Here is an 18,263-nt window from a genome sequence, read left to right on the forward strand (position 1 = left end):
GCCAAATTGAGGGTTTTGGTTTACTTTTTTCGAGTTTTTGGGGTCTTAGGGTCTTCGTTTTCGAGACACTGGCAACCACAACTTTCTCTATAATTATTGCATATAACGTTTCTTTTTTATGTCATCACTTGTAACTTACTGGGTACAAATTAAGTCGTTGTTTTTGTTGAAATCTAACATTAGCATCACTTCATTGAAACAGGGCATGTAAATTTATTACAGATACAAATATTGTTTTCTCCCTTACGACCCCAAAGTGACCGATGACTATGTAAAAACTATATATAAAATAAAAATGGAAAAAATACTTCTACTTCTACCTAATTCTAGGAACTTAATAAATAAGGACAGAGATCGTGTATTCAACTGTGTGAAAACTCGAGGAAATGAAAATTGTCAATGGGATATTGAAGGGCTGATTTGTTTAGGATTTTCAAGAGAGGCTAGCGTCTTTGCGTTAATTGTTAATTTCAGTTTACAGTAACCCCAATTAGCGCTTCGGCGCTAGAAAGACTAGACACTTAAATAAAGTTCCTTCCTTTAAATTGTTTGTGTATAGGATACCAGCCAAGTTTGCAAAAGAGTAGATGAGATCTCATATCCACAGTTGTAATATTTAGGCCAAGTATTTCACAAGTGGTAAAGTCCAAATTCCAACCTATGGTTTGGCTTTTCACTGCTGTGGGAAGAAGGTAAGCGCTTTCCAAGCCAATGACCCAACACGCCGGTGCTTATACCCGGTTTCCGTAGCATTAAGCGACTAGGAGCATTTTTAACTCCCCCCTGGATGGGATGCTAGTCCATCGCAGGGTTACCCCCAGCATTACGCCGGTACCCATTTATACACCTGGGTGGAGAGAGGCACCGTGAGAGTAAAGTGTCTTGCCCAAGAACACAACACAATGTCCCCGGCCAGCAGGGGCCCGTTTCTCGAACGTCCCGATAACTTTTCGGGCCCGAAAAGCCATGTGTGAAACTGCCAACCGCTTGTTTTGGAAAGCCGATCTTTTAACATGTTTTTAAGATAACAAAAAGAAAAATTACTGTGAAGTTTGACGACTTAAATCCTCTCCGTTCTTGAGATACAAAGGGAATTGTGACACCCGAAAATGGCCCGTAAAGTTTCGGGACGTTCGAGAAACGGGCCCCTGCAGGACCCGAACCCGGACCACTCGCTCCGGAGTCGAGCACACTAACCATGAGGCCATCGCGCCTCCCTCAAAGCTTGCTGTGGGAAGAAACATGGGGTCTAACTTACTAAATTGCCCTCAAACTTGGTTTGCAAGAGTCATTTGTGACATGCTCAAGGATATTTTCAATCACAGCCCCTGAGTGTCTGAGAGGTTGTACAATATGCGAGCCATACGAGTCAACATGCGAGCCACCATGCGAGCCATGCAATTAGTGAAAGCTAACTGTTTGTACATGGGTGGTTAGACGTAACCCTTCGACACCCAAACTGGCCTGAACCAGTCTAAAGCTGGACGATTTTACTCGTCAATGGGGCACCCCCGGGAGTCAGTGGGTTAATCACTCACTGAAAAACTATGTCCCTATTAAATACTGTTTATCCGCACCATTTGAAATAGGTGCTTAGACTTAAATGCGAGACGCCCATTGCTCGCTGGCTTGCAGATTGTCAAGACCTGTGTCCAGGGTGTCCATTTCCTATTTTTTTACCACATTCCTATTTTCGCCTATCTTTTAAACGAAACCTTCTATTTTCCCTATCTTTTAGCTGGTGAAGCCAATGTGTGTTACAGAATTGAAAATAAAATTATAGTTATGTGTTTCAGACGAAGATTCATGATAAAGCAAGTGGTTATATGTAACTTTATTTTTGTAGAATTTTCTGGTGTACCCATTGTACATGTATCTAGTAATGAAGTTCACTTGACTATGTTCAACTGAAAATGATGATGATATTCTGAATAAACCTATCGAAAAAGCTTTTCGTTATCTATAAATGTAGTTATTTGAAATCTTGCTCACTTATATCACGCGTGCTTATTATTATTACTGGTCTGATGACCAATTGCAAGGTGTTGAGCAGTTAGACAAAGGGCAATGTGTTGACCATTTCTGGCGAGCTGTATGCAGTCGTAAATCTCTTGTTGGGACTGGACCACGATTTTCAGCTATTCCAAAGCCTTATTCTTGCACAATCGAATGCTGAGTCAGAAAGAAGTCTTTCAGTGAATGCCCATATTGTGACACAAGAAGAAACACCTCTTGGAGAGAGGATTATTGTTGGCCCTAGACCTGTGAAATGGTCACGCCAAAACGCAGACTGCAGACTAAGCAGACCGTGCAGACCACGGGTAAAATATGGTGTTACCCTCACTATTATTGAGATCTAACCGTAAACAGGCTAACCTAAAATTGTGCTATTTAGGCCTAATTAGGCTAACCACCTGTTACTTTGGCCTAATTCCGGCTAACCAAATTTTTCTTCTACACACCGTCTGCACAGCCTGCAGTCTGCGTTTTGAGAGAGCCTAGACAAAGGAGCAGGAGGCAATGGAAGAAATGCAAACAGCTGATGAGCTGCTGTCAGAAGGTGAGGTTAAGTTACAGAGTGTCCTATCTTCTGGTTCAAAAGCTGATGCACAAGGTGCAAAAGTTACATGTCTCATGATAGAAACAGCAAAATTAAATCAGGCAAAGGTGAAGAGGAAGCTTGAGCCAGTTAATGGGACAAAGTTTTTCAGCAAATGATTAATTAACCCATTGACTCCCAGGGGTTCCCCATTGACGAGTAAAATTGTCAGGCGTTAATACTAAGTCTGGCCGGTTTCAGCCGGTTTGGATGTCGTTGGGTTAACCCACTGACTCCTGGGGGTTCCCCATTGATGAGTAAATCGTCTGGTGTTAGACAGAGTAAAATACTAAGTATGGCCGGTTCAGGCCAGTTTGGATGTCAAAGGGTTAAGGCAAAGCACCCATGTACAAACAGTTAGCTTTCAATAACTGCATGGCTCGCATGTTGGCTCGCAAGGCTCGCAGTCTGACAGGTTTCCGCTGGTTTTGGTGTCAAAGAGTTAAGAGAAAAGCAAAAGGTGGTTCACATACAAAATCAGAAATTGCTGAAAAAGGCACTACCAACTGGTGCTTCTGCTCTCAAAGAAAAAAAATGAAATCAAAGAATAAAAAAAATCAAAGAAAAGAAATTCAAATTATAGGATGAACAGACAATTTTTAACACAAGGTGTTCACTTTGGATTGTTGTTGGCTATTTGTAATATCATTTTAAACAAAGTGATTTGTTAATATCATTATCACAATAACAGATATAAAGGGAACTTTTAGAACCGAAATACTCACTTTGTCGTAATCATATTTATATATTCATTGTCAGGTTATGGACTAAGGTGGTGGATTGAGATAGCTGATGGGTTGAGGGGAGGCTATCTTTGTCCATCAAACAACTAGTGATTCTCCTTTTTTTCCCCCTGTATTTAAAAACAAAGTTTCCTATTTTTCCTATTTTTTCAATCCTGAGTTTCCTATTTTCCTATTTTTCTGAACAGTTACCATGCTGCTGGACACCCTGCATATCTGAAAACCAACTCACACCTGAGTATTTATTTAGAATTATTTGATTATAATTTATTGATAGGACCCAGGAATTTAAACATGGTGCTATACAGATATCGATTCATCTGTGAGGTGAGCAATGTTTTAAACAAAAAATGATCACAATGCTCGGATACTTTAAGAGAACTTGGCTAGATTATATTTAAAATGATCTTTGCTTTGCTGTATCCAGCATGTGAATGCCACTTAAACAGTGATTGTTATTGCTGTCAATGACATGCCTGTGGATATCGAAGCTTATCTTATGTATTTTCTGCTGTGAGATTCTCCATTTTTACAGGAACATAACACAAAACTGCACTTTTGTCAACTTTTCCTAAATTTTCCCAGCCATCCAAAACAGCTGGATAGACCTCTCCTGGTGAGATAGTAATACCACTGTCAACTGGGAAACAGTTGATGATGAAAAATACCTTTCCTCCAACTTCTACAGCTCTGTGATTGTTTGGGGGAATGTGTGTTTGTTGTACTACAGACCAAGTGTTTTCTTCTTTATCGTAAACTTCAACAGCAGCTTCATTGCCAGAAGGTTTAGGAATGTTCTCTGCAGTAATTGAGCAAGTTCCCCCAGCAACATAGAGTTTATTATTTACAACTAAAAGACTAGATCCAAAGTGTGGTGTTTTTGTTGGTGCTTTTTGTTCCCACCCATTTCTCTTTGGGTCAAAACAAAATAGTACTGAAAGAAATGGTTCAGATTTATAATAACTTGACGGGAGGTTGAAATAACTATGTCCTTGACCATGTAATACATATATGCAAGATTTGTACACCACACCAGCTTTGCTACAAAATGTTTTTGGATCCAAGTTATTGCACCCAATGCTTGAGCTAGCCACAGATTGCCAGTGATTTGTAACTACATTGTATCTGAATGGTGCCGAATACTGATAAATGACATAAATGTGGTCTTCAAAATAGCATAAGCTGCCAATTTGATTAGCTGAGCTTGGCAATGGTGGGAGTGTTCCCCAAGTGTTATGAACTATGTCATAACAATAAATGAGAAAGTCCTCATTGGTTTTTGCTGCAACATACAAATAATTACCAACATGTTGAGCACAATAGCATTCTGTGGCCTCGTTTAGTTGGGGCATTGATGGCAACTGCTTCCATGTTTTAGACATGACATCAAAACACTTTATCTCACTCTTGGGAAGAATGGCAAGAAGTACCTGAAAAACAAAAAAATCAACAAAGCTAGGGTTTCAGATTACCCATTGTTTTCATTATCTTCGGAAGCATCTCAGTGGGCAGCAATCCTAAATCCTCGAATCTGATTGGCTGCTGACGTAAGCTCTGGAGAAAGTGGATTCTGTCCAGAGTATACGTACATGTTGAAAGTGAATTTTACAATCCAGAGGATGAAACTTCCAACAAAATAAAAGCTATTGAACAGAAATTAAAATAACAGTTATTTAACAGTCTTGGTTGGTCCATATTGAAAAAAAGCATTCCCTCTCTGAGGTCATGAGTAGGGTGTCATACTCAAGACCTCAGGGACAGTTTTCTCCCACACGGACCTCCTTTCCGCTAAATAACATGCATGTACTGGTCTCGTCAATATGCCCATTTGTATGAACAAGGATATAACATAATACTTTCATAACCAACGGCACCTGCTGCTGGTTTTCAGTTGCATGTAAACGTGAGGCTAAATCTCTCATTTGAAATATAAAATTATATCAACTTTCCCCATGGATAAGAGGAATATTGTGGCTGAGCTATCTGCCTCAAGGGGCATTTTGTTCAGCTCTTTTTACACAAGTATGGCAGGCTTTAAAGAAATAAACCTTCCCAAAATATTTCCACTTATAGGGGAAGGACAACTCCAACACTGTGAAAGCAAAGGAATTAAAGCAAGTTGCTTCCTATAAGGCAATTCAAAAACACTTTGTCTTCTCAGAATAATGTCACTGTTCCTTTTCAATCGCCTTTTTCTCTTCCATTGTGTGATTACCTCCACACCCTTAATTTTAATCTCTTAATTTGGGGGGGGAGGGGGGAGGGAGGGGGAGGGGTTGTAAGAGAGCCTTTATTTTCTCAAGGCCAGGGACCAAAAAGTCACAGAAACGACCTCAGGCCCATTCTGTGATCCATCTGAGGTGGATGTGTAACACTTCCAAAGTAAGCCAGTTGACTGCACTGAAGTGTCATGCCACAGTCAAGGCACACATAAAGATTTACTTTCTTCAAAGTGATTGCATTCACGATTGACTATGAAGGGGATTTTGGCGATTTCATGTATCACGGAGTGCACTTCAATCACGATTTACACACCAATTCTCCAGTACACCGCAATTAACGGAAAACAGAAGTAGCGCCCGGATCACAGGGTTGCTCCCACAGCCCCTATTTTGGGGGACGCGTCGTGTGACATACAAAGCAACTTTTGGAAATTATGACAATCAACAAACAACCTTAATGCGTCATATAATTATATGAAAAGACAGTTTCTTACCGGGCTCACTGACCTTGGTTTCCCTTTCTCTAAAGCAAACATGGATCTGCTTGAAGGGCTGCAGTAGTGTATTAATGTTCTGTGAAATAACATGTGTATTTCCGGGATAACCTGCATTTCCTCGGTATCCAGTTCTTCGATTACGTCTTTGATATCGACCAACCCCAAACGAACAGCTCCTATGACTTTAGCCGCCACACCCATTCTTTCTTCCTTCTTGTACTTGATCCACTGCATCACTGACTTGAAAACAAAGTTCTCTGATGGAGCGTTGAGGTCGTCTCGACTGACAAGACCTGACAATTGATCTGCCTCAAAATGGGACAAGAATTCATCTCTTCCACAAACTTCTTTGTAAATCAATGCCATTTCACGTTGCGCAGCCTCTTTCAAGTCGTTTAGACCGTGCCGATCAGCTATACTACAGGTGCGGCAGTAAGTTTGCAAGTCAAACTTCCGCTGAACAAATTCGGTCTGAAGGTACTCACAGCACTGTTGGATAACACTTCTAACTTGTAGATGATCTGCAGCAAGCAAAACGTCAAACACGTTTTCATCATTAATGTTAATCTCTCCACCGTAGATGGCATCCATCACAATCTTCAAAGCAGCTGCAGAAATGTTCTCATCTTTGAGCTCAATCACTTCCTGGTTGGATTCCTTCATTCCGCGAGCAAACATGGCGTGGAAATAATCACTATTTGCAGCGAGTACAATCCGATGAGCTGGAAACTCGTCGTCACAAACTTTTAAACGAACATCAATGAATTCACCCTGCTCACGAAACAGAGCACACTTAGACAGCAGAATTTCAGAATTAGCGACCATTTTTAAACCAACAGAAGGAAAAATGCATGATCATGTGACCAAAGCCCAGATAGCATGTAAAATTTGCGTAGTGGTCACGAAAGGTCTATTGCGGAAATCATTGTTTAACTAAGCATGCAAATTGCTCCTGAGCGAAAAATGTCTCCTGAAAACAGTTAGATCGTAAATTGTCTCAATACAATCATGCTCGTCCGGAAGGAAATTCTGTTAGACGTTGTTCATCGTATGTCCCCTCCCCCAATTTTCCGCTGTTTTGAATAGATCATATATTCTTGCATGAATGAGGGAAGAGATTGCGTGACAAACCGAAAGGAAAGCTACCCGAGGGAGAGGGGTCACACGACCACTTGACAGGCTCCAGAGCAAGAAAGCGACAACTGGATAATTCTTTAAGTTATCAGCAGACTTCCTCATGTTTCTCTTAGTCTACTTAGAAATTTTTGATCCCTATCGAACTCATCAAACCCATTTTAATATTAAGTTTTGGAAATCCTGTGAACGCGAGTGCATTTGGTGATTTTCTTAGGCTCCTGGCACGAGCGATGTTTGGAAAGTTTTTAAAATTGCACTCGCCTACGGCTCGTGCAATTTGAGAACTTTCAAAACATCACCAGTGATTATAAATTACGAAATGTAAGAGCAAGTTCATACGATTTTTTATTTATTAGATACTCAACAAAATCACTTCATCGCTGTGTTTCCATGGCAACTTCCGTATTGCCCTCTAACCCTATTTATGCCTTCGTCATTGACCAATCAGAAACGCGATATTTTGTTGAGTACTTAAGAGTTATCTTTATTTTCACCCCGAAAAGAATTGTAATTGGCCCACAAATAAAAATAATACAATTTGGTTTTAGAAGCAAGTTGGTTAAGGTGGGGGTGCAAATGAAATTTGAATGAAATTTTAAGAGGTTTAAAGAAGCGATAAAAGAAGGCAAATTATTTTTGGAACACCGGGGATGAGGAAAGAGAACACATCCCCATGGCCCCATGATATATATTTTTTTCAGTCTATTTCAAGCTTCGCACAATGTTGTGAAAGTTATTTTGGTCTCGTGCCCAATCGAGCACAGCCAGTGATAACCAATCAGGTGTCTACCTTACCGAAAATAGCCGCGCAACATGACCACGAGCTAAAAATTATCGTTCAAGAGGCCCATTTATGGTAGATGTGTCCTCTCCCCGTATCCTCTCCTTGAACGTGTTGGAAATAGCTGAAGTGATAAACCTAAATACTAATAAACTCATCAATTTTAAGCAGGCTCGAAGGGTTTTCCACAGGTAACAGTGGATTTCTAATTGATAAGAACTAGTAATAGTTTTCATTACATCTGCCACCGCGTAAGATAGAATGAAAGGCCATTGAGATACGTTTAAAATATATGCTGAACATGTCGCCCCTGTTTTCGATTTGCGTCTGTCGACAAATCGTCGCTCCTGTTTCTGATTTGTGTCCGGACAAAATCAATTTTCTGAGTCAATGTTTGATTTTTTAATCGGTTAGGCAAACAGCACTTTGGTTCTCCTTGCGAGTTTTTACTTCGTGACTCCTAAAACACTTTGGTCGTGTAGAACAATACCAGTACCACTTGCGTGCCCGTTTGAGCAATACCAGTATCACCTTGCGCGCTTGGGTGAGCAAATCGAGATTGATCCCCCGACAATATCTACCAATTTATACGTTTACCCTTTTTACGCGGGGACTTCTAGGTGGCCCCTTGGGGCCCGGAGGCCAAAACCCTGCGGGAGAAAGAACTTCCAAAAAATTAAAAAAAAGCGATACTTTCGACCCTTTTAGCTGCATGGAAACGTTTTGATACTCAGTATAATATTCTTGTCCCAACTGTTGCCAAAGCAACGGTAACGGTACACCACAACCTCGTTCCCAGGGTCTCTTTTCTCTGCCTTCATTGTCCTTGAGACGCAGAGAAGAGAGAACCTAGGAAGGAGATTGCGGTACACCACTGCTAAATTATGGGTTTTGAAAAATATGTGAAAAATTGATTCAGTGACCTACTAATTTCTCCAAATTTGAAAACTTCATTGAGTTCTCTTAACTAATACATGGTATGAAAAAACTCGCCAAACGCGAGATTTTTTCAATCGAAGTGATCAGTGCCGTTTGGTTCCTTTGAGGAACTCTACATCAAATACGACGTTTTGAAGCTGATAGAAGATATACATATCTGAAGGCGATGGTTTAGAATCCAAGAGATAAAAAATAAGCTAAAAATCATGCCATGTTTCTTTACTGCAATTCTTTTCAATGAAGAAATGTCAGCTATGGTACAAGAAAAAAGAAGTTTCTCTCCAACATATCCTTTGTAACTTTCATTGTTTCGCTAAAAACGACCAAAAACTCCCTGAAAATCGCATAATTAAAGCGGTACATGAACCACACGGAAGAAAAGAACCATCACAAATAAAACAATGGTAAGAAGTTTTTATTTAAAAATTTCGCTCATAATTTTCAGTTTCAAGTACAGTTGTTTTCTCCAACACCATCACCGATTTAGTCAGACCTGTGGATTAACACGCTATTTTGAAGAGCGACGATTTTCGAAGTCAAAAGAAGGGTTAACAGGAGAAAAGATATGGGGTGTTTTAGAAACCACTTGCTTTATTTTAATAATTGGGGGCACAATTAAGCTTAATTGAGAAAGCACACAACCAGTAAATTTCAGCTGAAAGTTCTTTTTATCGAAACAAACTACCACTCTATTGACAGATTTCAAAGAGAGGATAGTTATCGAGGTAGTTAAAATTTATTGGAAAGAAAAAATTAGCCGCCAAAATGGAATGTATCCTGAGCTTACATTTACATGTAAATGTATACGGCGAATTTCTCTTGAATTCATGAAGCGAGAACTTTCAGCTTGTACCAGAATGATGCTTCAGATGCTTTGATTGCATTTTGAATTAAAGCTCTGCTTTGTTCGGGGAATTTCTCACTCGTTCTTGAAATAAGTTTAATCAGTTGACGGCTGGGCTCTCATTTCGGAATTGACCGATGGACTTCGACTATGTACTGTGGGCTATGTACGGAGTGGTACGAGGGAGCTTGGCGCCTTGCATTTTTTAAGGGCCAAATTGCCTCAATAGACCCAATCAGCTAACTCAATGTTGTACCCAATTCAAACCCTTTGGGAATAAAACGCTTTATTCAAGGTATTTCCATATCATTTAAATATGAATGCTGCAGTATCATGCAAATACAATACACAAAGAATCCTAATCCCGGGGGATTTGAATTGTCTACAACATTGAGTTAGCCGATTAGGTCTATGAGCGCAATTAAACCAGGGTGGGGTGATACGTCCTAAGTAGAGCGGGCGATTACCACTCCCTATACACTCCTGGCTGATGACTTACAGGTGAGTCTATTCTATTTCGTCATCAGCCTAGGTCATGAGGGAATGGTACGAGATTTTAGAGCCATCATTCGATCGCATGAGTCATAATAAGTATCGCGCATTTAGTGATTTATGGGCACGAGTGATGTTTTGAAAGTTCTCAAAACTTCGCTAGCCGTATGCACGAGTAAGTTCATAAGATTTTTTATTCATTAAATACTCCAGAAATTACTCCACCGCTATGTTTCCATAGCAACTTCCGTATTGCACTCTATAGACTCTATTTAACCATGGATCGTGAAGTCTTTTTACGATCCATGATTTAACAAATTGACGCCAGTTTTTGTGTCTGTCCTTTTGTTGATGACAAAATTACATCATCCACAACAACTGAGATAAAAACCCTCGTGGCAATAAAAAGTCACTGAGTTCATGGCTTAGTGATAATCGAGCCACTTTCAAGTGGGAACATTCTTCAGTAAACGTCTCACCTTCCTCGCCTAGGGTTAAGTCCACGTAATTAAAATGTAACAGGTCACATTCCGGCAAATCCGCCATATTGATACTTTCAGCTTCCCATGAATTACAATTTCATGTGTCTGTACTCTTATCGATGATTAAAGTTAGCCAATCAGCGCGCGAGAAATTGCTCAGTTTTTAAAAAAAACTGTTTTTCCTTCTTCGTTGACCAATCAAAAACGCGATATTCTGTTGAGTTTATAGTAGTGACAATAATTGGCACACAAGAGGACAAGAGGAGTGCCGTATAACACACACTGAGTCTGAAAAGGCATGAGATAAATATTCACAAGACTGTGATTTTATGAATCATAATAGCTTACCAAGAACAGACAAAACGGTCCTACTCTACTCTAAATCGAGAATTGCAGCACAAAACTGAAGCTTTTCTCTGCTTTCCTGTAATAATACTGCTGGAATACTTTCTCATTGGACCACACAGCTGAACTCAAAATGTTTTAATATCGACGTTTTTATCCGCTAAAAATGAAGAGGAAATGCGAAAACATCAACACCTGCAGATTGCGAGACGGACCTGCATTATCTGGCTTAGTATCCTTGCTAACTGGTCCAAAGGGTTTGATATGGCTTAGAAGCAGTTACTTAATGGGAACCCTTTCGAATAGATGCAGTTCGTGCCATTTACTCTTCCAAATGCTTAAGGTGGCTTACTACAGTTTTAATGGATTATAACAGCCCAACTTCTAACCCTTTTGAAAAATGTCCCAAGATGTTTTTCCTTTCTCTATTTACTGTTCGCTTAAGTCTTTCGCCATTCTATGTGAAAATTGAACAATATAACGTAAACAAATGGCCAAAATGAACGACTGAGTACCTAAGGAGAGACTGGGCACTAGTAGTTTAAATCACATTTTTCTCAAAATCTACCCTTATGACCCTCCCTCAAAATTTCAAGAATAATAACTTGGCTCTGATTCAGCATTCATGCAAAGTGAAATAAAAATCTGTAAGGTAGATTTTTCGCAAATTTTGATTTCACATTTTCTTAGTTTGCGAAAAATGTGCCTTACAGATTTTTATTTTACTTTGCATGAATGCTGAATCAGAGCCAATTTATTATTCCTGAAATTTTGAGGGGGGTCATACGGGTAGATTTTGAGAAAAACGTGATTTAAACTACTAGTGCCCAGTCTCTCCTTAGGTACTCGGTCCTTCATTTTGGCCATTTGTTTACGTTTAATTGTTCAATTTTCACATAGAATGGCAAAAGACTTAAGCAAACAGTAAATAGAGAAAGGAAAAACGTCTTGGGACATTTTTCAAAAGAGTTAGAAGTTGGGCTGTTCTAATCCATTAAAACTGTAGTAAACCACCTTAACTGCACAAAGCTTCTCATTTTCGGGAATTGCAAGGAATTCGATGGAATCCATGCAAGTGCTTTCCCGGGTGAGTCTGTTTAACTTTGTCATTTGCTTCAAATGTACACTTCTTATTTGACACTAAAGTGTGAAAAATTGGATATTCTGGAATGTTTGACCACTTCAGGAGAAAAGCAAGTTTTAATGTTAACTGTTTCAGGGTAAGGTCTGATGAGGCCTCGTATCGAGGTAGAGCAGGCCGAAGTTCGAAGATGTCTTTCGTGAAACGTTTAACAATAGGTAGCTGCCCAAAGGATGACCTGCTCCCAACCGAGTGGCTTCATACTTCAGTTGGTACAGCATTGCACCGGCATCCCACAGGTCATGGGTACGATTCCCGTTAGAGCCACCTGAATTTCTCAGGTGGATCTATGAGACCATAATTGCTTCAATAAGTGCGACGATTATTTTTATCTTTCGTCCATAACCCGCTCTTCAAATATACATTGGGCGCTTAATTACTAGGAGACTACAGCACTGAGTATAATAAATGCTGGGCTAGGGTTGGTAGTACTTCAAAGAACAGTGTTGTTGCGATCAGCGAGGATCCTCTGAAGAATCCTAAGGTTGCTTTGTTGCAACCTGATGATGGGACTGAAATTTCCGGCACTACTATAACTGCCGTGAAGCATGAATCACACAGCGGCCATGTTGAGTCCCGAGGGATTGAAAACTATTGTTTTGCCCCACCGAAACTCGTTCCCAAACATTTCACCTCGAGGCTCGGGGTACGACATCTATTGTCTACGGCCAATATGGCAATATGTACATTTACAGCATCTTGCCGTTCACTCCCATCATGTGTGAGGAATAATGCTAAAACCATGGCAACAAAATTTTAACATCTTTATTTACTTAGACATAAGGCATAAGTTAGCCAATAAAGGCTCATTTACAAAAATATATGCATCACCAAAAAAATAAAAAACAAATTTACAAAAATGCAGATACAGCGTATCATAGTTAAACCATTGCCCCTTGGAGTGAGACTTTACAGATTTTACTGTCTAACGCCAGCAGATTTTATTGGTCAACTAAGGGCGTCCTAGGGCGTTTGAAGTGTCACTGGTTAAGCAGTCAAAAATCTCTCCTCTCCAAAGATTACAAATACACTCTCCCAAGCGAAGCTTAAGTCCCTTAGCTGCATAATTCTTACCTAATATGATTAAGTAGACAATTCTACAATTGACATGCAATATAAGCAAAAACTCTATGCCTAAAATAATTAGAGTTAGAACCAGCTAGCTTACTGCAATTTTCATAATTCTGCGGAATCTCATCTCGAGCGCCAACGACCAAACTGCGTTTTGCCTTCCATCAATCAACATAAATCAATTGATGCATGACATAACCTACCATTCAGCATGTTTGTTTCCCACGGTACATGCGCACATTCGAACACGACGCCAATGGAAAGCGATAGAATACGTACGACTCTTTTTACTGAAGAACCTCTAAAAAGATGTCACAATGGTATTCGAGCTGTGAACTAAACAAAAACTCCTATTCAATTTCCGGAGGCGGAGTCGATCTTCTCCGCTATGTTCGTAAATTTGATTGATGGAAACCAAAACGCAGTTTGGCGCCTATAGCGCTTGAAGGCGAGATTCCGCAAAATTATGAAAATCGCAGTAATCTACTTCCACTTCCATGAAGGTTGTGGCGCAGCTTTTGATACTAAACGTAATTTCAATTGCTTTTACAAAGAATATAGAGAGCTTGCGCACATCCCCTTTGCCTCATGGAAACCAAATTATACTGTGACAATTAGATCTGTTCATAACTAATAGAATGCGGTAGGCCTCGTTTATACGTCGAATTTAATTCCTAATAACTTCGTCCTTGACATGTCAATATTAGACGACGAATTAAATTCATACGAATCCAATTCAGCTTTCACAGAATTCAAAAATTAGTGAGCAAGTGAACCGTGACGGCCATTAAACTGGCTGAAAAAAAACATGGCGCCCTTCAGGATGGAAATTACTTTGCACGATTTATATGGAAAGATTGAAAAAGCAACAACTTTAATTATGGCAGACGGTTTTACACGTCGCTATTCAGACGAATTTAATTCCTTGCATTGAGGTGGCTCTAACCAGTTTCAACACTTGAAAGAAACGTTCTTATTAGAATGATTGACCCTACAACACCTAATCACTTAACAGCAATGTTATGGTACCATATCAAACACCATTAATTGCTGAAAAAGATTCTGTCATTTTTGTGACGTAAAAAGTCACCGTGGCAACAGGAAAGCCCTGCAAAAACACCCCTTATTTTGGCTTTAGCTGCTCATATCTCAAACACGAACTCGGTGATCCCCATTTTCTACCTCTGAAATCTAATCAGCATGCCAGAATAAAACTTTCTGCAAAGTTTAAAAAAATTCTGTGGGGCGGATTCAGAGCCACTTTAAATAATTAAAAATCTTGGGTAGCTCTGAATCCGCTCCACAGAATTTTTTACAACTTTGCAGAGAGTTTTATCTAAGCCTGCTATTCATTTTTGTGCAATAAAAAATTGGGGTCACCGACTTCGTTTTTCAGATATGAACAACTAAAGCCAAAATATAGGGTGTTTTTGTAACGCTTTCCTGTTTCCATGGTAACTTTTTACGTCACAAAAATGACCGCATCTTGTTTACCAATAATTGCTGTTTCAGTTGGTACCATAACATTGCTGTTACGTGATAAAGGGTCGTAGTGTCAACAATCCTTCTAATAACAAGGTCTCTTGAAAGTGTTGAAACTGGTTTGATCCACCTTAAATTCGTCTCGATTTTTCGTCTGAAATTTGACGAATAAACTAGGCCGTAGATCAAAATAAAGTTATGAAAGTAAAACGTTCCTTTTATTTTGTTGCCATTTCCTTAATATCCATATTCATTGTGACAATGAATTGTATCAGTCATCCAGTTGAGAGTATGATAAATCGAAAATAATTCACTTACTGGAAAATTATAGACCCAAGCTGACTCGGCAGATTCCTGATGAAGGCCGTGTGATATGGCCGAAACGTCGATCGTTCGTCTATAATTTTCCAGTAAGTGAATTAATTTCATTTTATCATCCATATTCATTATTTGGCTGCGCTTAGACTACAGAGAACTGCGCAATACTGGCATTAAAAACTCTGGCAATTAAAAGACTGAAAGCAAATCTAACAGTAAAAATTGCTCTAAACTGAACCAATAAAAATGTTACATGTAAGTTCATTTCTAAACACTATGAATATCAAAATCAAGTGAACTACAGCAATTTTTGTAAGGGCTAAATTCCTCCACTGCCCATGCAGTCAATTTGAAAACTATGTTGATTTAGCTTCCACCACGCCTTTACTCTTGGTTTGCACTCATATGATCAGCCACTATGGATTTAGTCAAAAAGTAGAAACGGTTTGCATAGAAAGAAAGTTCAATTCCCGGAGAATTATTTTGGAACAACAACATGGCTGCTACGACGTCTTGCTCAATTAACCAAGCATTGTATTTTCTTTAGTCATTCTAGACAATGAATGAAGGGGGTAGTTTCTAAAGAAACTGGTGCTGCGTGGGCGGGGAAGTAGTATACAAAAATTTGGTTTTATCAACCTAGTTGATAATGTAAATTGGCCACCGTACAGAGATTCTAAAAGTTGACGTTTCGAGCATTAGCCCTTCGTCAGAGCAAATCGAGGAATTGTGGGTTACGTGTTGTTTTATGGAGTAGTTAGGGACATTAAAATGACGAGCAACTGGCTTGGATGCATCCTTCCTTGTCATTCTTCTCAACATCGCGAAGGTGTTCGCGGAATCGGTCGCCTAGTCGTCTACCTGTCTCGCCAATGTATAATTTATTGCATAACGTACAGGTTATGCAATAAATGACATTTGCGGAGGTACATGTGAAAAGATCGGTGATCTTAACAGATCGCTTAAGTCCCGATATCTTGCTAGTGTTAAGAATGAAAAGATAAGTTTTGCATCGTGAGCGCGCACATTTGAAAGTGCCGGGTTGCTCTTTATTTTTGAGCGCGCTTCTAATTAAAAGCTGCCTACGTTTTTGTCGCGTTTGAATGAAATAAGTGGAGGTTGCGAAAATATTCTACCAGTCTCGGGATCATTTTGGAGTAATTTAAAATTATTAAGAATGATACTTTTGACTGCGTGATTATGAGGATGGAAAGTGAAGGTGAATGGAATTCTGTCATTCCTATCTTTTTGTGTCGTTTGTTGTGCTGATTGTCAATCAAATTGTTGGGCGCGATGATGGCCCGCTTTGACCACAGAGAGAGGATAGCCACGTTTTTTGGAAGAACTGGCACATCTCCTCTGCTTTGCTGGAAAAATCGGAGTCATCACTACATAGACGTCAAAGTCTAAGAAATTGAGAATAAGAAATGGAGTTCTTGATATGTGATGGATGTGACGGTGAATACAACAAATAACTGTGAGAATCTGTAGGTTTGTAGTGCACACTGGTACATGGCACTAATAGAAACTTTGATATCTAGAAGAGCCAATGAAGTTTCTATTAGTGGCAACTTGCTATGTACCAGTGTGCACTACAACCCTACAGATTCTCACAGTTATTTGTTGTATTCACCGTCACATCCATCACATGTCAAGAACTCCATTTCTTATTCTCAATTTCTTAGACTTCGACGTCTATGTAGTGATGACTCCGAATTTTCCAGCAAAGCAGAGGAGATGTGCCAGTTCTTCGAAAAACGTGGCTATCCTGTCTCTGTGGTCAAAGCGGGCCATCATCGCGCCCAAAAATTTGATCGACAATCAGCACTACAAACGTCAAAAAAAGATAAGAATGACAGAATTCCATTCACTTTCACTTTCCATCCTTATAATCACGCAGTCAAAAGTATCTTTCTTAATAATTTTAAATTACTCCAAAATGATCCCGAGACTGGAAGAATATTTTCGCAACCTCCACTTATTTCATTCAACCGCGACAAAAACGTAGGCAACTTTTAGTTAGAAGCGCGCTCAAAACTAACGAGCAACCCGGCACTTTCAAACGTGCGCGCTCACGATGCAAAACTTGTCTTTTCATTCTTAACACTTGCAAGATATTGGAACCTAAGCGATCTGTTAAGATCACCGATCGTTTCACATGTACCTCCGCAAATGTCATTTATTGCATAGCCTGTACGTTATGCAATAAATTATACATTGGCGAGACAGGTAGACGACTAGGCGACCGATTCTGCTAACACCTTCGCGATGTTGAGAAGAATGACAAGGAAGGATGTATCAAAGCCAGTCGCTCGTCATTTTAATCTCTCTAACCACTCCATAAAACACATGGCTATCTGCGGCCTTTCCCTACATCTAGGTACAACGGAAAGCCGCAATAATCTCGAACAAAAATTCATCTTCCAAATCGGCCTCCTTAATCCTCACGGTATTAACGAACGCTTTTCATTTAAATAATATATTCCTATTTTCACGTTGCCCTGTTACCACCAATAGCGTAGCTCCTACTCTACTATAAAAACTACACGTAACCCACAATTCCTCGGTTCGTTCTGACGAAAGGCTAACGCTCGAAACGTCAGCTTTTAGAATCTGTGCACGGTGGCCAATTTACATTATCAACTCCGTTGATAAAACCAATTTTTTGTATTCCAGACAATGGGATAGCTCGTATTGTGACTTTACCCACCCAGAGCCTGAGAGCCTGAGAGCTGTTATGTGAGCCAACCTTATGCTAAAGTGCACACAAAAAAAATAATGTTTATGGCTTACAAATTGAAATATCAATAACATATTTAACCTGGTTCTGAATTTCGAGTAAAGGTAAGGTAAAGACTCTATTGCGAGCCTAGGAAGGCCAGCGCTTATCACCGGTTTCCGTAGCATGAAGCGGCTAGGAGTATTTATGCTCCCCCCTGGATGGGATGCTAGTCCATCGCAGGGTTACCCCCAGCATTACGGCGGTACCCACCTGGGTGGAGAGAGGCTCCGCGAGAGTAAAGTGTCTTGCCCAAGAACACAACACAATGTCCCCGGCCAGGCCCCGAACCCGGACCACTCGATCCGGAGTCGAGCGCACTAACCATGAGGCCACCGCGCCTCCCACTGAATTTCGAGTACTGCCAGTTCAATCCACACGTAATTCACAG

The 18,263-nt window shown here is 39.9% G+C and overlaps 1 protein-coding gene across 1 annotated transcript; it reads right to left on the reverse strand.

Annotated features, from left to right (window-relative positions):
* Window positions 1–3,583: 3,583 nt before the first annotated feature.
* On the reverse strand, window positions 3,584–7,114 carry LOC138038623 (kelch-like protein 3). Its single transcript, XM_068884610.1, has 2 exons — window positions 6,059–7,114; window positions 3,584–4,772 (listed from the first exon to the last, which is right to left on the reverse strand). Exons 1-2 carry the CDS (start codon window positions 6,884–6,886, stop codon window positions 3,840–3,842), a joined length of 1,761 nt encoding a protein of 586 aa, XP_068740711.1. The 5' UTR covers window positions 6,887–7,114; the 3' UTR covers window positions 3,584–3,839.
* Between the last annotated feature and the right edge of the window lie 11,149 nt (window positions 7,115–18,263).

This window comes from Montipora capricornis, chromosome 2, assembly GCF_036669925.1.
Source record: "Montipora capricornis isolate CH-2021 chromosome 2, ASM3666992v2, whole genome shotgun sequence".
In the NCBI taxonomy this organism is placed as follows: Eukaryota; Metazoa; Cnidaria; class Anthozoa; order Scleractinia; family Acroporidae; genus Montipora; species Montipora capricornis.

Excerpts from the sequence above, each read along its gene's own strand:
- LOC138038623 (XM_068884610.1), bottom strand. The coding sequence starts at position 6,886 with ATGGTCGCTAATTCTGAAATTCTGCTGTCTAAGTGTGCTCTGTTTCGT. Across the intron at positions 4,773-6,058 it reads AACCAAGGTCAGTGAGCCCG|GTACTTCTTGCCATTCTTCC; the intron begins GTAAGAAACTGT and ends TTTGTTTTTCAG.